At 39.0% G+C, this 22,804-nt stretch overlaps 1 protein-coding gene across 2 annotated transcripts in view; it reads left to right on the top strand.

Moving 5' to 3' along the window:
* xpnpep2 (X-prolyl aminopeptidase (aminopeptidase P) 2, membrane-bound) overlaps positions 1 to 22,804 on the top strand; it is a 96,866-nt gene that overhangs the window by 26,003 nt on the left and 48,059 nt on the right. For both annotated transcript variants that reach the window (XM_072271279.1, XM_072271278.1), the window contains 7 exons: positions 628 to 738; positions 1,983 to 2,046; positions 5,712 to 5,819; positions 5,908 to 5,985; positions 11,872 to 12,018; positions 20,004 to 20,105; positions 22,267 to 22,348. In XM_072271279.1, the coding sequence (XP_072127380.1) occupies positions 628 to 738; positions 1,983 to 2,046; positions 5,712 to 5,819; positions 5,908 to 5,985; positions 11,872 to 12,018; positions 20,004 to 20,105; positions 22,267 to 22,348 (692 nt within the window). The remainder of the gene's footprint in view (positions 1 to 627; positions 739 to 1,982; positions 2,047 to 5,711; positions 5,820 to 5,907; positions 5,986 to 11,871; positions 12,019 to 20,003; positions 20,106 to 22,266; positions 22,349 to 22,804) is intronic.

Here is a 22,804-nt window from a genome sequence, read left to right as displayed (position 1 = left end):
ACAGGAGGGGGAGGGATGGAGCCAAGAGCTGGACAGTTGATAGGCAAAAGGGATATAAGAGGATCATGGGACAGGAGGCCTGGGGAGAAAGAAAAGGGGGAGGGGGGGAAGCCCAGAGGATGGGCAAAGGGTATAGTGAGAGGGACAGAGAGAGAAAAAGGAAAGAGAGAAAAAGAATGTGTGTATATAAATAAATAACAGATGGGGTACGAGGGGGAGGTGGGGCATTAGTGGAAGTTTGAGAAGTCAATGTTCTCTCACTAGCTCTTCTTTCAGTTAGTCCTGATGAAGCGTCTCAGCCCAAAACGTCGACTGTACCTCTTCCTAGAGATGCTGCCTGGCCTGCTGCGTTCACCAGCAACTTTTATGTGTGTTGTCTAAGATCATTATCTTGTGCAAATTGTATCACATGAGATGCCTGACATACCCACTGCAGGTCAAGTAGTAGAGGGACTGCAATATTAACAGAGCAGTTTTTCTTTCAATAAATGAAAAATACTACAGACTGATATACTTGACCATCATTGTTTATTTGATAGAGAGAATACTAATTTTGTTACATACTGTTAAATTTTAAAAAAGTTATCATCTTAACTATCAGGTCATTATGCATTTTTCTGTATTTAGTATCTGCCTCCCACAGTGGTCAATACCACAAATCGTTTAAATGCTCTCCGCAATTTGATGGATGCACAAAACATCAGTGTGTATGTGATTCCTGCGACTGACCCTCATTTGGTGAGTTTGTAAACCATTCTTTAAAATATTTATTTGTCTGTTTAATTTTAAATGATGTGACTGGCTTATGATATGTACATCCTGCCTTTGTAATAAACTTTGGACACATAGCCTGAAGGTCACATACTGGCATCACTTTTTGGATCGATCATTAATATCTATCTGTCTTAAAGAATTTGAAGGAATGAAATACACTATTCAGCTACCAAGTTCTTTGAAATGCAAAACATATTTTATATTTTCCTACACTGATATGGCTTGACATTGGACTGCCACTGATGACAACATATGATAATAACTCATGGAATTTAGAGGCCAGTGACCTGCTGCGCTGTTTGTAACTACAGGATTGTGCTATTTGTGCCTTGCTGTAATAGCAGGATGCTTGACTGATACCGAGAGAGAAGGTGGCATTATGTCTGATATCAGGACACCACTGATTAGAGTTCTTCTCAGAATATGGTTTAATATCACCAGCATATGTCATGAAATTTGTCAACTTTGTGGCAGCAGTATAAAGCAATACATAATAATAGAGAAAAGATGTGAATTACAGTTTGAATATATACATATCGAATAATTAAAGAAGTAGTGCAAAAATAGGAATAATAAAGTAGTATTCATGGGTTCAATGTCCATTCAGAAACCGGATGGCAGAAGGGAAAAAACTGTTCCTGTATCACTGAGTGTGTGTCTTCAGACTTCCGTACCTCCATCCTGAGGGTAGCAATGAGAAGAGGCCACGTACTGGGTGATGGGGGTCCTTATTGACGGGCACTGCCTTTTTGAGGCACTGCTCCTTGAAGATGCTCTGTCACACACTATCTTTAATCTAGTCATACTTTTAATCATTAATATATTGTATAAAAACATTACTGGCTGGACATGTTTTTAACTGAAAGGAGTCATGTTTCAGTTCCATCAATGTTGAATTATCTAAGTTAGGGAATTTATTACAACACTATCCACTGCACATATTCTAGTTTAAGTCATTGGAATCTTATGAAGCATAAATGAAGGAGTAGTAAAAAAGCACAAAAACAGTTTTTTTAAAATAAAGCAAATCATTTCTTAATAATTTGAGGAAAATGTTGTTCTCCTACAGATACTCAGCAGGCAATTGGTTACTGGCCCAAATAATCCCTGTAATTTTGGCATAAACCAGGGTTAAAGTTGCAATAATGACAAACAATCTGAACTATCCCTCAGGATGTTTAAGAAAAAGATTTGTATATTTTTTTCAGAATGAGTATATCGGCCCTCGGTATGCAAGAAGAGCTTGGATGACGGGATTCACTGGAAGTGCAGGTAATACTGATAACAGACTGGGTATTCTGTCTGATCATGCATTTAAGGAGTGATTGTTTTATTCAAATCTCCATATGGAAGTGTTATCTTCTTCCAAGAATACACCAAATGCATGCAAGAACTTAAAGACCGAAGGAAAAAAACATAAATTCTGTAAAATCAAATTATTATAGTATCATGGTATAATGCTGCAGTGTGGGCTTCAGAGAAACTAGTGGGTCATATGCTGAAAATAGCAAGAAGTACTGTTGTAGGCACGAAAATGTTTGGGAAGTTGAAAAATACCAAAATGTGAACCTCAAGCAAAACATATATTTCAGGTCTGTTATAGGATGGCGTTCTTTGCTAAGGCAGGAGTAAACTTGCAGGTAACTTCCAAAATATTGATCTGTCTTTCATGATTATGAAATTACATAAGATTCTTCTTCACAAACCACCTTAGGTAAAATTGACTAGTTTGTGGAGCTCAGGGTTTTCTGATGAGCCTGCTGGATACCGGAATAGAGTAAAAACAGTTATCTTATCTCCAAGCAGAAGAAGCCTGAAGAAAATGTGCAGCAGCCACAGGAACTTGACTGAATTCTGCTACACATCTAATTAATAAAATGCAGAATAAGCAGGTTTATAGATAGCATACTAACCAATGGATTAGAGCATTCAAAATGTATTCAGCAAACTTTCATAACCTCAGCATCAAGCTGGAAGCAAGAAGAATCAGAATCAGGTTGATTATCACCGGCATGCATTGTGAAATTTGTTAAGTTTGTTCAGAAAGATGATTTTGTTCTGAAATATTTCATTTTAATTAGTCATGACCAAGGAACTTTTCAAAGATATTACCATTTGATTAGTTACGTTTCTTAAGTTACTAGAATAATAAACAAAATATGCATACAGTCTTAATCAAAGTACCCTTTTCACCACTCACACCAAATGCAGATATAAATGGTGAAAGTACAAAGTAGTCATCATTTTAAATTATTCCAATACAAGACACAGTTATAGATTAACTGGAAAGAAATAGTTAAAATAACAGAATGGAAAATATAATTGGCAAATAACAGATATTCATTTCATTGTAGCCTCTCTCCTTCAAGCTTCTCTGCATTCGGCCTGAATGAAACTCAGTACTTAATTAGAATAGAAATCCTTATTATTATTAAGTATATGCATTGAACTTTTACCTCTTATACCCAACCTTAGATTTACTTTCTAGATACTTGAAGCAATCATTTGATCTGTTGCATTTCTTTTACTTCTGGTACAGCTGATTTTCTCTCTATTTCATATTCTTTCTATAATGTGAGATAGCTGCTTCCCTCCTTGCTGGTTTAATGAACACCATCAGTCAATTAAACAGTTTAAAATGCATTGGCATTATATTTCACTGTTGCAGATTAGACAGAACATCAACATTGTTCCTTTGCCTGCAGATTTACCATACTATCCACGTGTGCTTTAATTGCACTGAGGGTTGTTACTGAAGTGCAAAGAACAGATCATAGGTCTCCTAGTCCTGGATTCCACCACCAGTGACATTATCTCCCTTTATCTCCTATTACACCTTGAAAATATCTTACAATCATTTTATTTAAAATATTGCTGCCAAATGATGGCTAAGATTTTTCCATTTCCTTCTGCTGATACACCTATCTGGAAAAAGGAAAAAAATGTTACCAGATAGCAGAAATTCTATGATCATCATTAGTATCTACATGCTGTAGACAGAAATAAACAAATGTCATTTTGATAGATAATTAAAGGACAAGCAAAAGATTCTGGGACAGTATAATTTTTATTCTTAATATGCAGCAGCCCTTGGGAGTTGATATTGAATTTATGAATTTTAATTTTGTTTCCCCTCCCTCCAGAGATGTAGCTTCAACTTTCGATCTCAATTTGTTTTCTTTTCTCTCTCACTTCTATCTTTCATTCAAACTACAAGTTATTAAAATGCTGGTGAACGCAGCAGGCCAGGCGGCATCTATAAGAAAAGGTACAGGCCGAGACGTCAACTGTACCTCTTCCTATAGATGCTGCCTGGCCTGCTGTGTTCACCAGCATTTTTTATGTGTGTTGCTTGAAATTCCAGCATCTGCAGATTTCCTTCCTTGCGTGTGTACAAGTTATTAAAGCTTTGTTACATTAACAACCATGATCTATGAACACATATATTCTTTGTGTTCCCTGAGCCATACCACATCACCTCCTCCCCCACCTCTCTCTGTAATTTACAATGCATTTGTTTTTCCACTTTTCCAGTTCTGAACGAGGATCCTTGAATTGAAACACTGAGTCTGTTTCTTTGCTGCCTGATCTGCTGATGATTTAAGCATTTTATGATTTTGTTTTGGACTTCTATCTTCTACAGTTTTCCACCCCAATAAAGAGAATGTCTAACTTCTTTCAATGATAGTTGCTTTTTAAAGACATGCTAATCACAAAATGTCAGCCCTCTTGTTAAATCCCTTCTATTAAGGTAGTTTCAGCCAAAGTTTTAAGCTCTAATAAACCTCACCAATTGTAATCATCTATTTTCATGTTGTCCTACCTTCAGATGCACTTTCTACCATGTGATTAAATACCATGTCTTCGATATTACATGGGTTCAAACTATATTTCTTGTTTTTAACTTTTACTTCATTAATTATAGAAGCTATAGCTTAAAATATGATTCTTCATCACTTTAATGTTGGCTGTAAATGTTGATGTTAGTAGAATTCCTTTTGACAGGATAAAACTTATATTTTACTGTTTGTGTAATTAATGGCTTCTATATATTTTAGTGCCCTGACAAACGGAGCTGTTTGGAATTTTACTGTGTATTCCCTGGGTGTACCAGGGATTTATTGTCCCATTACGCACTTTCACATTGACATATCTCAATATTAAAGCAATAACTTGGATCAGTTATCAAGTGCAATCTTACAACTGTAAACTCTTAAACTTTCAAACTGTTCGATTTTTCATTAGTTGAATGGACAAATAAAGCGTATTAAAATATGCTCGCTGCTCCATTATCACAATCCCATCTCTGAGTTAGTAAGTTATAATTCAGATCCCGCTCTTCAGATGACAGAACATAACTGATGTCAGCATTGAGTGCAGCACCGCAGAGATGCCATCTTTGAAGAGAAGTTAAATCCAAGCCTAATCTGCCTCACAGTATGGATAAAGAGAGTTTATGACATTATTCAATGAAGTTTTCCTGGCCAACATTTGTCCCTCAGATAGAACCACTTTCAAAGGACAAGATTATCTAGGCATTTTCACAGTACTAATTGCCCGAAATATTCTGGAATTAATGACAATGGCTGCAATTCCACTATATTTCATTGGGCATGTTGGGCTAAACACAGTCATGAAACACGCTATATAAGTTCGAGTTCTCATTCTTTGCAGGTACAAATTGACTGAAAATCACTGAGCAAAATTTCATTCTTGGCCACAAGCTTATCCCTTGCCTCTAAAGTTCAATTACACTGAATCCAATTTTGGAAATAGAACATAACATGCAGCTACTTTTATATATGCGCAATTAACATATGTGTCTGAAGAAAAATGTTCCACCTTTTATTTGTAAAATGCCACAACTTACTGCAGGGTTCCAGTCAAACAGAAGCAGATTGCTTACTCAGGCATTTGCCTGTCTGATTGATTCATAGGCACAGCAGTTGTTAGTAAGACAAAAGCTGTACTCTGGACAGATGGACGTTACTGGGTTCAAGCTGAACGTCAGATGGACTGCAACTGGGAGCTCAACCGAGGGGAAAGTAAGCCCCATCATCAGTAAGTGGCTTATATATGCAATTTTTGAATGGCCTGGTATTAAGTTAATAACATAAATATTGCTTTTCTCAGCTTCAATTTTAAATTGGATTCTGCAACAAACATCAAAAGAAGATATAGTCGCTGCTGATCCGTTTGTGTTTTCAGTCGGTAAGAAAACTGTTCTTCAGATGTTTTACATTCTCAGTACTCTGTTTATTTCTATGCTAATATTTACCAATCACAAGGCGGTCCAGATGTTGAAGCTATGGATGCATTTTTTGATAATCTGAATCTGCCCACACTGTCAACAGATTCAGTTAATACACTTGATGCTGATATAAGCCTAGATGAGATCAAGAAGGTCATCTCTTCACTCCCCAATACTAAGGCAGCGGGTCCTGATGGTTTTAGCATGGAATTCTTCAAAGTATTTGGTTCAAAATTGTCACCTCTGCTCTTACGAATGTTTAATCACTCCAGGATAGCTTCCAGCTTGCCACCCACTTTATGTAAAGCCAGTGTTTCTCTGATTCCAAAACCAGGCCGTGATCCCAAGGTGGTTTCATCATATCGCCCCATTTCGCTGCTGCCCATTGAAACCAAAATTCTTGGGAAAGTCCTGGCCAATAGGTTAAAAGAATGCATTTGTTCTATTATTCATCCAGATCAAATTGGCTTTATGCCAGGTAGACATATGCATTTTAATTTGCGTCATCTTTTCAATATTTTATATACAAAGCATGCAGAAGAGGCTGTAGTCATTTCATTAGATGCGCAACGTGGGTTTGACCAAGTGAAATGGCCATATATGATGTTTGCACTTAAGAAATTTGGATTTGGACCATCTTTCATTAAATGGATTGAGATCATTTATTCACACCCATCTGCTTCTATTATCACTAATCAGAATATTTCCTCCCCTTTTGCAATTCATCATGGGACTCGTCAAGGCTGCCCCTTTCTCCGTTTTTGTTTGCAGTTATCATTGAGCCACTGGCTGTTAGCATCAGACAGGACCCTTTGATATCTCCCTATTGATATGCATGGGCATAAACATCACCTTTCATTTACGCTGACGATGTCCTTTTATATATCTCCAGCCCACAAACATCAATACCCGCCCTTCTGACTCTAATTAATAATTTTGGTAGTTTCTCAGGTTTCTCTATTAATTGGGATAAGAGTGAACTAATGCCAGTCACTGCAGTGGTTAATACAGCGTATTTACGGTCCATTCCCTTTAAAATAACATGATAATTTTTCCTATCTTGGTGTGAATATTACAAAAAACCCAGATGACCTTTTGCAAGTGAATTGGTGGAATAGAGTTGAGCAGGTTAAACGCAATATTGACTTTTGGAAAACCCTTCCAATTTTTTTGGTGGGGAGGGTTAACACAATCAAGATGATTGTACTGCCACAATTTCTTCATCTTTTCCAGTCAATTCCATGTTTTATTCCTCTGTCATATTTTAAGCAATTGGATTCAATTATTATACCCTTCATTTTGAATTATAATGCCATCAGAATTACTAAAAAGCACTTGTCAAAGCCCAAGGAAGCAGGTGGTTTTGCCCTACCGGACATTAAAATGTATTACTGGGCTGCTCACCTATCCATTCTTGCATGGTGAAAAAAAGGCCTATCTTCTACCTCAGACTCGTGCCCAGCATGGTTACTCATAGAGCGAGTGCTTTGTAAGAAGATTTCCTTACCAGCTCTCCTTAATAGCCCCACTGCAGTTAATAAGTCACATTTTAGTAACAGCTTCGTGGTTGGCAGCACTATAGGAATTTGGAAGCAGATTCAACTACACATTAAGGCCCCAAAAACTTATATTAACACTCTGATTTGTGACAATCATTCCTTTTTGCCTGGCCTGAATGATACTGTTTTTCCCACCTGGAAACAGAGAGGCATCTGTCGTGTAGGTGACCTATATATTAAAGGAAACTTTGCCTCATTTGCGCAGTTACAAGCAGTTTACAATATCCCTGCAACTAGCTTTTTTAGATATTTACAAATTCGAGACTATGTTAGGAAATATATGCCTAACTTCAAAGTTTTAGACAAACATGAGTCCCTGGAGGCAACAAATAAATTTGATCCTGTTACTCATAAAAAAAATTGTTAAATCAAGACTCAATTAAGTATTTAATTCTAACTTATTTTTCCAAGGAACCCCAACTTTCACGTACAGCCTTCCTCATTCTGAATGTTGAACTGAACCCAAAGTGGAACCATAGAATAATTATCTTGGCTTACTTTTGCTAATTTCATTCAATTGCTTGAAACACTTTCAAAATCACCTATTTCCAGCTGTTGAATTGCTCTCTGTCAATAAATTGGGGATGATCTTCCCTCAAGATTTGAAACGTGTTTCTGAGTTTCAGTTTATGTTTTCTGCTAATGACTGAAATGCCATTATCTTGTTGAAATCCCTGATGGGGCAAGGCTGCAACGTGAGGAGTTTTCTCAGTAAAAAGAGAAACAAGATTATGAAGGAACTGCACATCCCAATTCAAAGACATTTATTTCACTCTCCTCTGCTTAAATTTTAATGTATTAGTACCACTGAAACTGAAATTTCTCATATTACTTTATTCTATTTCCTTTTAAAACAGGAGAACTGTCCATTATGTCTATGCCAGCTCTCAGAACAATCCCATCAGTGCCATTCTCCCACTTAACTCACTACAAAATATTCTCTCTCACATTCCCGTCTACTCGCCTCACTTACAGTGGCCAAGCAAGCTGCCAGCACATCTCTGGGATGTGAGGAGAAACCAGCGCATCCAGGAACACCAAAACTGACACAGGGAGAACATATATAGTCCACATAGACAGCACTTGAGGATACTGTTGAACCTAGCACAACTAGTGCCACACTACTGTACTGGCCACTCTACCACCATGTTGCTCAAAAACAGACTATTTGCTGAGTCCAACCTATATCCACACCTTCCTTTTCATACTTCCCATTCCTTCCAAGGTGAGTTCTCCCCACTTCAGAATCCAACACTACCGCCAACCATGAACAGCATCTCCATTTCCTCACGTTGTCCCTGAGCAGCCTCTACTCATATTCATCATTATTAACTCAGCAAAAAACAGAATTCCCACTGACATTTTCCTATGCCCCCTTATTACCATTCTTCCATTCATTTCCTTAGCTGTACCACTGATGGCATGGGCAGTGTGGGAAACAAAATTAGAATGGTAGTTGGACAAGAAACTCATCAGAAGGAGCAGGAAAAGAGTGACTGAAGATGAGAAAGTTTGAGGGAAGTAGGTGAATCACATGGCTTGCTGGATGTAAGAACAAATGAAGGCAGATTAACAAAAAGTATATAGAGATTATGAGTATTCAGAAATTAAGGGACAATGACACGTTCTACCAGATATGGACAAGAGAGAAAACATAAATCTTATGTAGTTATTTGAAATAAACTTTTTACTCACTGAAAATCTTTAGAAGTAATTTTGAGGTCAGCTGTTTAAAAAAACACTACTGTGATTTATAACCAGTTAAACAAAGAACAGAGTATGCAGGCAACAAAAGGATAGGATTAAATGGAATGTAACTCCTTTTTAAAATATGACTTTTCAATTGATCATACAGTGCCTTGAAAGAGTATTCAGCCCCCACAACTATTTTCATATTTTACAGTCTCAATTTCTAAATTTAAAAATACATTTAAGTAGGATTTTTTCAGCTAATATATAAAACATTGTGCATCATTTTGAATTAAAGGAAAAATCCAAAACCCATCAACAATTTACTAAAAGCTAAAAAGCAAAACTGTGAGGCTGGAAAAGCATCCACCCTTGTTGTAACTGCTACGCTAACTTTGTTCAGGTGCAATATTGTGTATTACCTTACCAACTCACCGAATTTGTTGATGCAGAAAATTGGAGGGTCACCCGTTTTCAACGAATTCATGGGAATTCATAAGAATACTGTAAATATCCCCTCTCTCTCCAACAGTATGGTAGAATTTCAACAGACCAAGTAAAAGTGATGACAAAAGAACATGCAAGACAAGTCAGGAAAATGATAATAGAGAAGCACAAATGTGAGGAAGGGCAGAAGACCATCTCAAAGAAACTGAACGTACTTGAGAGCTCAGTGCAGTCCATTGTGAAACCACAGACACACTGTCTAGGTCAGGCTGTCCCTCTAAACTTAGTTGCCAGAGAATACTGGCACTTGTAAGAGAGGCTATTGTTGTGCAGTCTGCGCGAGCTGCAGAAGTCAGTGACTACAACTGGCTCCACAACCTCTAAGGCCTTGGCATAAAGATTTTGCAAAGCATCACTTAAAGATGTGGAAGAAGGTCTAGTGGTCAGATGATTAAAGTAGAACTTTTTGACCTCAACACTAAGCGGTATGTGTGGCGTAAATCTATTACTGTGCATCAGCCAGGTAACACCATCCCTACTGTAAAGTATGGTGGTGGTAGCATCGTGGTATGGGGATGCTTTTCAGCAGCAGGGACTAGAAATCTGGTCAGGATAGATGGGAAGATGAATGCTGCTAAACACAGAGAGATCCCGGATAAAAATCTGCTATCCTCTGTCACAAAGCCTAAGCGTTGGAGGAAGTCATCTTTCAGCAGGGCATGACCCCAGGGCACACTGTCAGAGCAACCATGGCTTCAGACGAAGAACACTTATGCCCTAGAGTGGCTCAGCCATAGTCCTGACTTTAACCTGATCAAACATCTCTAGCAAGGCTTCAAGATTGCTCTCCATTGGCACTCCCCAACTAACTTGGCACAGCTTGAGCAACAATGCAAGGAGGAATGGGAAAATCTTGCAAGCGTGCATAGTTAATAGAGACTTACTCAAAAATACTACTAGCGGTAATAGCTGCAAGAGGGGGTTCAACTAAATACGAGCAAAAGGGAATGTGTACATTTGAATTGCTGATATTCCAGGTTTTGAAATTTTAGTTTTTCATGCTTTACGATTTTCCCTGGGGTTTTTTTTGGGCTCTACTGTGAAAAAAAACTTGCGATTCACAAATAAAAATTCTCAGGTAAATTGATCAAGTTCCTGGTTGTAATACTCATTTATATGAAGACCCTTCGAGTAAAGTCACTACATAGAACTTGCAGATCAAGATGAACAAATAAAAGCAAAAATAAGAACATTCTATTGATACAGAATGCTGATAATATTAGAATGTAGGTACAGATCTGACCAAGAAGAGGCACAAGAGGGGCAAGAGGTGATTAGCCAGAAATCATTGATATGCAGAAAAGTGACTGAGGGAAGGCCTGATAACAAAAAATCAAAATACTCTTCTTCAAAAAGTATGGTTATCATTTTGGAAATCTTTTGTGAACCTATATATTGAATGAAGAAAGGGTAAAAACTGTTTACTTGTTCTCTGCAGTGAACTAGAGTGTTGACATTTATTAGCTCATCTCACACTTGGGGGAGTGATAAACCGTTCAATATATCATAGTACCACCATCATCTTTGAGACTGTTTCAGCAAACACCATCATCTTGAGAAGAAAGGGAAGGAAACTGAAGGAGGAAGTGGCAAATGGGTTTCATATTGGGAAATCACTAGGTGATCTTATGAGTAAAAGAGTAATTGAGATTGATCATTTGATATTGTCAATGCAGATATTCATAAAATGGAGTTGGGGACATTAATATACTAATATTGATGACGATTTAACATGAATCAGAGTTTTGAATCTTTAAGAATTGTGATTTGATTGCAAAATTTCATGGTTAATAAATTAAGTTCAAGGACTGTCTTCACGTGAGATGTGCATCGACAGACATTCCACCTTGATGATTCAGGCAATATTAACAGTCTCACAACACAAACCAAAGAGTTCTCCTGATGTTCTGACCAAATGTTACAAAATAAGATATACTTACCTAGGTACTACAGAATACATCTCCACATACATAGAACTTTGTGATATATTAAAGTGTTATTACCGGTAACCTTTTTGATATTTTTCTACCATCAAGATGCAGCTACAGTTGTATTGTCAGAGCCATTAATACATTCTAATTTTTTAAACAGTGCAATGGATGACTTACAGTGAGTCTTTGCTTCAGGGAAAACGACAATTTGTTTCCAAAGAATCCAATTTAGTGGATATCGTCTGGGGTGAAGAGCGTCCATCAAAATCAACAGAGGATCTCTTCGAAGTACCTGCAAAGTTTGTTGGTAATTTTTTTTAATCGAAAAGATTTTTAAAAATTTTATACAAGAAAATTATATTTATTTTTTGACTTACTTTAAAGACAAGGTTAATTATAGCTCTAACTTGAAGAAACTTTAATGTGAAAAGTATCCTTAAGTATCATAAAATGATTCTAAAGCAAACAACCGGATGGCAGCTTGATAATTGGCAAAAACTATGAAGGCCAAAGGGCCACCTTCTCTGCTGCATTGCACAGCGGCTATCTAACTTCAAAATTATTTCACAATTTCTATCTGCATTGCACAGCGGCTATCTAACTTCAAAATTATTCCACAATTTCTATCTGCATTGCACAGTGGCTGTCTAACTTCAAAATTATTTCACAATTTCTATCTGCATTGCACAGCGGCTATCGAACTTCAAAATTATTTCACAATTTCTATCTGCATTGCACAGCGGCTGTCTAACTTCAAAATTATTTCACAGTTTCTTGACAAGCTAAGGGATAAAGACAAATTTATTTGTTATTTATTTTATTTATAAATTTATTTATGAATAAATATATTTATTTATTTATTACTGCTGAATGGATCCTGACCCAGACGGAATGGTAGGCATCCTTGACTGCTGTGTAGCAGTGGTCAAGTATATTCGGGCCTCTAGTGGGGCAGGAGACATGTTGGTATAACTTTGGCAGTGCCTTTCTGAGGTTGGCCTGGTTAAAGTCCCTGGCTGTGATGAGCAAAGCCTCCGGATACCTGGTCTCAAGTTCACTGATGTTGGCATACAGTATGTTCAGAGCACACTCCACGCCCGCCTTGGGGGGAATGTAGACCACTGTCAGAAGGACCGAGGGTTAGCTTGGGCTTCCAACTTGGCTCAATATTGCCGCTTGGCGCCCTTAAGAAATTTGGCCTGTCCCCTAAAACCCTCACTAATTTTTATAGATGCACCGTAGAAAGCATTCTTCTAGGGTGCATCACAACCTGGTATGGAAGTTGTCCTGTTCAAGACCGAAAGAAGCTGCAGAAGATCGTGAACACGGCGCAGCACATCACACAAACCAATCTTCTGTCCCTGGACTCACTCCGCACGCTGTCGGAGCAGTGCTGCCAGGATAATCAAGGACACGACCCACCCAGCCAACACACTTTTCGTCCCTCTTCCCTCCGGGAGAAGGCTCAGGAGCTTGACAACTCATACGGCCAGATTTGGGAACAGCTTCTTTCCAACTGTGATAAGACTGCTGAACGGGTCCTGACCCAGATCTGGGCCGTACCCTCCAAATATCTGGACTTGCCTCTCGGTTTTTTTGCACTACCTTACTTGCCATTTTTCTATTTTCTATTTATGATGCACAATTTAAAATTTTAATATTTACTAATTTTTACTATTTTTAATATTTCTAATATTCAATATTTGTAATCCAGGGAGCGGGAGGCGCAGAATCAAATATCGCTGTGATGATTGTATGTCCTAGTATCAATTGTTTGGCGACAAAAAAGTATAAACTATAAATTTGCCCAACCATGGGGCAGCATAGAAGGCTCAGCCAGTTTCAGGTAACATTGAAATGGGTGTAGTACTGAAAGACTATTGACCTTCATGTAACTGAACTCTGGCAAGAGGGAATACCAAAAGGGGGAGTGAAGAGAAAAGTGAAAATGATACTAAAGGTTGAGTTGATTAGAGATTTGATTTCAACAACAGCCTCTAATTTCCCTAAAAGTAGTAAACTCATGAGTTAACTTACTTGTTTGGTTTAAGATTCGTGTCTACTACCTGATACTGACACACCATACTGACTTGGTCATGTGGGATATTTGCAATAAAGGGTGCCAATGCATCAAAGGGAGCAACTGAGGGATCAACACTACAGATATAATAACACAGAGATTATTGGATGATGAGAACCTTTTGTTAGTTCCTCCTAAATATTGCCTACTTCAGTTAGAAATCAAAACCACAACACAAAATAAAGCCATAAAATAGCACTTCCTTCTCACAGAACCAAATATATGATGATCCTCTTGTTAGGACATAGTCAATGACTCAGTACCTTAGCAGAAGTATCTAAATTATTCATGGTTTATACAGTGGATTCAGAATAGTTTCTGTGACTCCCATTAGCAGGAAACCGTTCAAAATTCATGGTCTCTACTCCAGAGTTAAGTTATTCAAAACCTCAGTCACCAGTTTATAGAAAGCACACTACACTTTCATACACCAAGTGGTAGAGGGCATCAATTTAGCTCTGAATCTTTCACTCAAGTGTGTGAATAGATGGGCCTTAAGCTAAACAACAGTTAGGTGTATATTCTCTGCAGCCTGCCCATATCACACAGCACCATCCCCTGACAATCAAGAGAACTGAGAAGACACTGGAAGACATAGGCATCACTACATATCTTGCAGATCTCTACATATCTACATATCTACATATCTCTACATTCACAGCAGACTCTGGAAAAAGGACAGTGCCCTCTGGGCTCTGTCACAATGAGAGATTTCTACAGAAAACATTGCAAGGACATTCTTCAAAGCCCCATTGAAAACAGCAGTATCTCCACTCTTGAAAAGGACAAGCATATCTGAAAGGGCATGAAACACCCTGAATATCAAGATGAGACAAAATACAAACCATAGCTAAAAAGCTGCAGAAGGGCACAACATCCCACCTTTGGCAGAGTATGTTCATCTTGCCTTGAAACCATCATTCACTTCAGAACCAGAGCGGAGGTGAGTCTTCCTCAGTCCCGAGGGACTCCATAAACAGAAGAAAATTATGAAACTAGCAAAAAGAAAACCTAAACTCTAACTGAGATTGTGTGACCAATGAGTGAGTAGGCAATTCAATGACAACAGAATAGGTGAAAATGGATCATGTGGACAGTGAATCAGGCAGGCAATGGATGTGGTGGAAAGTGTCATAATGATTAGTGAATTGGTGGGTGCATGAACTGTCAGTCCATGTCCTCCTCTACTGCCTCAACGAGGCCACACTCAGGAGAAACACCTCATGTTCCGTTGGGGTAACTTCCAACCTAATGGCATGAATATCTTCAACATTCGGTAATTTTCCCCTCCTTATTCCCTCATTATCCATTTCCCACTCTGGCCACTTACCTCTCCTTTTGTCCTCACCTGCCTATCACCTCTCACTGGTGCCCCTCCTCCTTCCTTTTCTCCCATGGTCCACTGTCCTCTCCTACCAGATTCCTCCTTCGCCAGCCCTTTACCTTTTCCACCTATCACCTCTCAGATTCTAACTTCATCTCCTCTCCCCCACTCAGCTGCCTTCATTTAGTTTGTACTTCCTCCCCTCCTCCCATCTTCTTATTCTGGTTTCTTTCCCATTCCTTTCCAATCCTGATAATGGGTCTCAGCCTGAACTGTTGACACTTTTCTTCCTTTCCATTGATGCTGCCTGAGCCGATGGGTTCCTCCAGCATTTTGTGGGTGTCACTCTGGATTTCCAGCATCTGCCAAATCTCTTGTGTTCATCATTTCCATTTTAATTCGTAGATAAGAGTCAGACAATCAGAAGACCCCTATTCAAATAATACAGCACCAGGAGAACTTTCCAGAATCATACAAATGTAACCACTAGGGCACATACTCAACAACCGCGTATACACACAGTGACCACTAGGAGTCATAGTAAACAGTTTTATAAGTAATATAAGTAATTATATAAAATACAAGCAGACAATTAATTGTTAGACTGCAAATAAAATAACAAGCAGCTGGATCCAACAGAGGGAACATATGCTTCGAGGCAGAGAATGTGGGTGAGGTTCTAAGTGAGTACTTTGCAGCAGTATTTATCAAGGAGAAAGATGCGAAGGATTGGGGGATCACTGTGGAGCATTCTAACGTGCTAGGGCATTTCAAGATAAAGTAGGAAGTGGTGTTGGGTCTCTCAAAGAACATTAAGGTGGGTAGTTCCTCATGCCCGGATGGCATACATCCCAGACTACTGAGAAAGGCAAGAGATGAAATTGTTGGGGCTTTGAGCAATAATTCTGCTCCTATGTCTTATGGTTCTCAACAGTGCAGAGAGATCCTGGGGTCCAAGTCCACAGCTCTCTGAAAGTAGCTCTGCAGGTTGATGAGGTGGTAAAGAAGGCATATAGCATGCTTGTCTTGATCTGTTAAAGAAATAAGTTCAAGAGACAGGAAGTTATGTTGCAGCTTTATAAGATTCTAGTTAGGCCACATCTGGTGTATTGCATTCAGTTCTGGTCGCCAGACGTTGTCTTCAGGAAGGATGTCAAGGCTTTAGAGAAGGTGCAGAAGAGACTTACTGGGATGCTGGCCAGATTAGAGGGCATTTGCTATAATGAGAGCGTGGACACACTTGGGCTATTTTCTCTGGAGCATTGGAGGGTGAAGGGAGATCGGGGAGAGGTTTATAATATAGCAAGAGGCAGGGATAGAGTAGACAGCTGATAGCTTTTTTCATGGGGTTTCAGATATCGGACACCAGAGGGCATGAAATTAAAGTGAGAGGGGGTAAATTCAAAGGAGATTTGTGGGTCAAGAGTTTTTGCACGAGTGGGTCCCTGGACTGTGCTGCCAGGGATGGTGGTGGAGGCAAATACAGTAGAGGTGTTCAAGAGATTCTTAGGTAGGCATGTGAATGCGCAGGAAATGAAAAAACATGGATGTTGTTCAGGCCAAGGGATTGGATTAGTTGGGCATTTGATAACCAATATCATTAGTTCTGCACAACCTTGTATGCCCAAGGCCTGTTCCTGTGCTGTTCTGTTCTACGTTCTGTGTACTTGCTGAATCCATAGCCTATTTCACTCTGGACCATCCATTATTCTGTACACCAAGGGATAATGGTTACTTGCATGTGTACAGGGACATGAGACAATGTAGACACTTACTTAGGTGTCACTGATGCTAAGTTCTATCATTTGTTGCCTCAACTGCTGAAGAGGTCCTTAATTAGAATGATAAAGCCTACACCGCTATTTATGAAAGGGTTTAACATAACCTGTTTTTTTTTTGCAAAGAGTCCAAGGCAGCAAAGCTTATCCTGTTAGGATATTTCTGTGTATTTTTTCATTTTCATGATTGCCCTTACACCCATTCTTATTTATGTCCTCAGGCACCCACAGCCCATTCCTCTCACTCAAATCATTGCTATTTTCCCAAATATTATCATTTCTCTGATAAACCCACCCTGAATCCCATCCTTACGACCCCACTTACTCAAAATATGTCCTCAGTCAATGTTCTGTTCCTACATTGTAGGTCAAACCAATCATCCCCCAACATTCTCAAATCATTTGCATTAAATCTTCTTTCAATCAATATTCTTTGTTAAGACAAGATACTATAGACAAAAAAACTGTTATTTGTATTTACCAACAAAATTATATTAGTACAGCCTGGAAGCCTCACATCAAACTGGTGTGGGCTCTGTTGAAATGATAGAATTTCGAGACCTAGACCCAATGATTATTGGTCTGGCCAGCAATGGTCTCATGTTATGATTGAGTTAAAGGAATGCCATAATATATTCTATGATGCATCTTCTAACAGAAATTAAAACATATTTATTGATCAAGTTAGAAGTTTATTTTTCAAATTAGCATCCCATTTTTGCCTGCTCTATAAAAATGCAATCCACAGTTGCTTGGTGAGTGGAATTGTTCCAAATATCCAACCAATCATTATCACTTTTAACACATTATTTTTATAAAGTATTATTATTAATTCAATAAAGTATACTTAACCAATTGCTTGATCTTTAACTGTTTGAAATCTTTTTAAACCATCAGCCTCCCTACAGTGCAACTGTGATTTTAGAAAACTTGTAACATTTTCAATCCATTGTAGTTTTACGGATTTTTGTTTTCTGAAACCTTCTCTGCGCTAAATGAATGTGGTTAAATCAAGCAACAACACCAGCATTTAGAATAATTTCCTATTGAGAAACAAGGGAAAAATAGGCCCTATGATTGAATGCATTCTGTTAGATAATTCATTTCTAGTGGAATTTTGAAAGAGGCAAATTGAAATAAGAAGTATATACAGTGTTGATGAATTGATTTACTTTAATTGTCCTGTATAGCAACATTAGCAGTGTGTCATTCTTCAACTTAATCACATGATCAATACACATAGAAACCAGGTATTCCATCCCTAAGTTTTGGGAAAAGTTTTCACCTAGAAGAAGTCCAGGTACAACCTCGTGAGAGTGAAAAGACAGTTCGATGTGAAGTTAGAGACACAGTCGGATGCATAACAGCTGTGGCAGGCTTTACATGGCATTACTTCCGAAAAGACAAAATCTAACAGCATAAATGGCAATGATGCTTCACTCACTGATTAGCTCAATGCATTTTGTGTATACTTTAAAAGGGGGAACAATACCATCCCTATGATTTCTGTTTTGGAGGTGGATGTCAGAACATCCTTCAGGAGAGTGAACCCTTGCAAGGATTCAGGCCCCAATGGTGTACCTGGCAGGGTATCGAAAATCTGTGATGACCTGCTGGCTGAAGTACTCAAAGATACTTTCAGCCTCTCACTGCTGCAGTCAAAGGTCCCCACCTGCTTCAAAAGGGCATCAATCACGCCAGTGCCCAAGAAGAGCAGGGTGAGCTTCCTCAGCGACGATCGCTTGGTTGCACACAGATTTACTGTGATGAAGTGCTTTGAGTGGTTGCTCGTGGTCCGACTGAACTCCTTCTTAAGCATGGACCTGCTGCATTTTGCCTGCTCTCAAAGTAGATCTACGTCTCATTGGCTCTCCACTCGGTCTTGGAACACCAGGGCAACAACATGTATATCAAGCTGCTGGTTATTGATATAGTCATGAAGAAGCTGAATGCTCTGTTTCATTAGGAGTATGAGGAGATTCAGTATGTCACCAAACTACTGCAAATTTCGATAGATGAGTGGTGGAGACCATTCCAACTGGTTCCATCACAGTCTAGTGTGGAGCCTTCAATGCGCAAGTTCGCGAGAGACTTCAGAGTACTGTAGACTCAACCACTTCTATCACGGGCACAACCCTCTCTGTTCTCAAGGGGAATTTAAGGGGTGGTGCCTTAAGAGGGCTGCATTCATCATTAAAGGCTCTTACCATCTGGGGTATGCCCACTTTGTGTTACCACCGGAGAGGTGGTTCAGGGGCCTGAAGACCCACACTCAACACTTCAGAAAAAGGTTTCTCTCTGCCATCAGATTTCTGATTTCTGAACACAACCTCATTATTCTTCTCTTGTATTATGTACACTCAACGGGCCAGGTGGCCTACTCCTGCTCCTGTTTCTTATGTATTTATTTTGCAACTTATTTTAATTTTAATATCTTGCACTGTGCTGCTGCCGCAAAACAACAAGTGTTACTATTTATGTCAGTGCTATTAAACCTGGATCATTACACAGTACCCGAGTAGTATTGTGCAGAAGTAACAAGTGAAGGTAAAATGAGGACTGCTGTTATGAAAAATATCTTCACAGCATGGTAGCGTAGTGGTTAGCACAGCGCTTTACAGTGCCGGTGACCAGGGTTCAATTCCCGCCCCTGCCAGTAAGGAGTTTGTATGTTCTCCCTATTTCCGCCCACAGCTCAGAGACGTACTAGCTGGCAGGTAACTTGGTGGTTGTAAATTGTCTCATGATTAGGCTAGGATTAAATTGGGGAATTGCTGGACGGTGTGACTCGAAGGGCCGGAAGGGCATACGCCACACTATTGGTCAATAAAGAAAGGAAGGAAGGACCATCAGTGATCTTTGATTTACAGTCATGGACGGCAACCCTGTTGTTTCCTTAAATGAATTTTTCTGATTGCTTCTGATCTTCCCTAATACTGTATGTGATTAGCTTCTGGTCCTATGAAACCATTCCCACATAAATAATCTGAAATGAAATTGAAGTCCTGCTGAAGAGCAACTCTTTCTTTTTAATAACTGATCATCAGGAATCCAGATGCATTCCTCGTTCAGGTAGTTGAGTTTATAATCATTTGTACTTTGCATTGCAGGAAGAACATGGCAAGAAAAGGTGAAAGAAATCCGTACGCAGATGCAATATAATGCTTACAAGCCAACAGCACTGTTAATCTCTGCACTGGATGAAACTGCATGTGAGAGCTATTCCTTTAGATCACTTCAGGAAGATTAATGAAATTATGAAATTGAGATTGCACATAAAGAGCTTTCGGTAAACGTACAGATATCATTTGAAAGGGCTTGAAATTATACATCATTGACTTTCACTAAGCTTTTCTCTGATAGGACTTGATGCTTATTCTGGATGACTGAATTTATTTCCACTACTTAGTTAGGTACATGCTTTCATACTATTTTTCTGATATCACTGAAACAGATTTTACTTTGAATTTTAACTTGCTTCACACTAAAATTTAAAATAAAATGGAAATTCTGAATAGAGTGAACTATTTTTGAATCTGTAATCAACAATCTAAAATTGAATTCTAAGATTTTGACTGCTTTCATGAAGAAAATTTAAGAAAATTACCTTTCACATTTTTTGCACAGTAACTCCTCGGTAATTGTTTAAATTATTAAACTTACAATTACTAAACTTATTAAACTTACTCATTTCAACTGTACGATATATATGTAACTAAAAACTACAGTTGTAAATAAGGATAAATAGTGCTGTGCTGCTTTGACCATGAGCTCTATATCATGTAGTTGCTGCCTAAACTGATCCGGGTTGTTACTGCCCCATTCCATTTGTTTTCATTGTTCCTGTCTGTGAGTAAACACAAACATCATTTGCAAAATGCTATCCCTGCTGGAAAGCATGTGGTAGGCCAGATTTGAACACTGGATCGGCTTTGGCAAATAAATAAGATTGTGGGGCTCATTTAAACGCCTCTTGGAAAGTAGTCAGTACATGGCAGAAATTTCTGTACAATGATTGCACAAACAGCCAACTAGACTTTGGCACTGAACTCTGACGTTCAGGAAGTGGCTGTCACAGGGGGTCCCATTTATGAAAACAGAGGCCCAAACTGGCCCACCTAAGACTCTCTTCCTTCCCCCGACCTCACAAAATAATCCATTTTACCCAAAGAAACTCTTCCGACCATTTATCCTTTGCACGTCAAATTGAATAGAATTCTAGGGACTGAAGACTGATTAAGTTTAATATGACATTACATTAACCTTAATATGAAATGACAGTTTAACTTTTGGAATATTAATAAAGAAGGCCAATTTACCTTGTAGATATATATGATAGGCATCAAATGTCTGATGTGATATAGTTATTGCTCTATATGCTTTGCCTAATGATAATTTATTGATTGTTATATTTACAATGTTTGCAGTCAGGTTTGACTGTAATTGTTGACCTGGATGCAATATACAGACAGACTAATTAATTCTCATGAAACACACATATCAAAAGTGAATTCACTTACACATATATTTTTCCAGGGCTAATGTCCATAATTAACAGGGGATACTGGGGGTTTCATGGAATTTCTATCCTTCTGTAAATTAAGGGGGAAACTGCAAACATTGTGAGCTCATCTGTGTAGACTACAGCTGTTAAAACCTGCTATCCATCTTAACCAATATATATGTGCTTTGCTTAACGATAAGCCAGCCGGTGGTGTAGTGGTATCTGCACCAGACTTTGAGGAGAGTAGTTCCCGGTTCAGATCCGGCCGGGTCCTAGCATGCTTTCCATCCGCGCTGGGTTGAGCATCGAGCAACTCGGCCTCACAATAACAGACAAATGCTAAAGGAACAGCAAGGCTGCCACTCAGTGAGCCACAAGGCACAGAGAGGAACAACTTGATCAAGGATAATCTATTGATTGTTATGCTTGCACAGAGTGGGAGCACAGTAACAGAACAACAGCCTGAGAGCTTCCTGGGCCTAGTTGAAATCCTAACCTTGGACACTGTCTCTGTTTAGTTTCCATTCTTCTCTTTGTGGTTGCGTGGGTTTCCTCACACACTCCAAAGACATACGGATTGGCTTTTGTAAAGTGCCCTTTAATGTAGGTCAATAGTAGAAATACTCAAAGTTGTGTGTGAGAAAAAAATGTTGTAGGCATAATAAGCGAAATAAGAATAGGGGAATGAAACTGACAGGATTGCTTCCGGGGCATCCTTGGACCGGATGGGCCAATTGGCCTCCCGTGCCATTATGTACGTATGGTAAAATAAAATATTCTCTGTGGACGAGGATAAGAATGAAAAAAAACTGCAACTGTTGAAATAGTGTTTCACATTGTAATAGACCTTCCTTAATGTCTTCATCTAGGGATGTTCAACCTGCGAGGGAACGAAATTCCTTACAATCCCTTTTTCGAAACTTACACCTTGTTGACTGCAGATTGGATCAGGTAACATTCACACTGTGATACAGCTAAGTTCAATGAGTTAAAAGTTCCATAATGATCATAACCAATGCAATGAAACTCTGTGACAGTCAAAGGAATTTAAACAAGAATATAAAGAAGGCCAAATTAAGCACAGTTATCATGTATGTGCGCGCGTGCACACCACACACACACACGCGCACATGCACACACACGCGCACACGCACACACACACACGCGCGCGCACACACACGCACACACACACACACGCGCGCGCGCGCACACACACACACACACACTCACGCACACACACGCGCGCACACGCACACACACACGCGCGCACACGCACACACACACACGCGCACACACACACACACGCACACGCACACACACACACTCACACACACTCACACCACACACACACACGCGCACACACACACACACACACACACACACACACACACACACACACACACACAC

The sequence above is a fragment of the Mobula birostris genome, chromosome 10 (genome assembly GCF_030028105.1).
Source record: "Mobula birostris isolate sMobBir1 chromosome 10, sMobBir1.hap1, whole genome shotgun sequence".
NCBI lineage: Eukaryota > Metazoa > Chordata > Chondrichthyes > Myliobatiformes > Myliobatidae > Mobula > Mobula birostris.
This window is presented reverse-complemented; position numbering and strand designations above follow the sequence as displayed.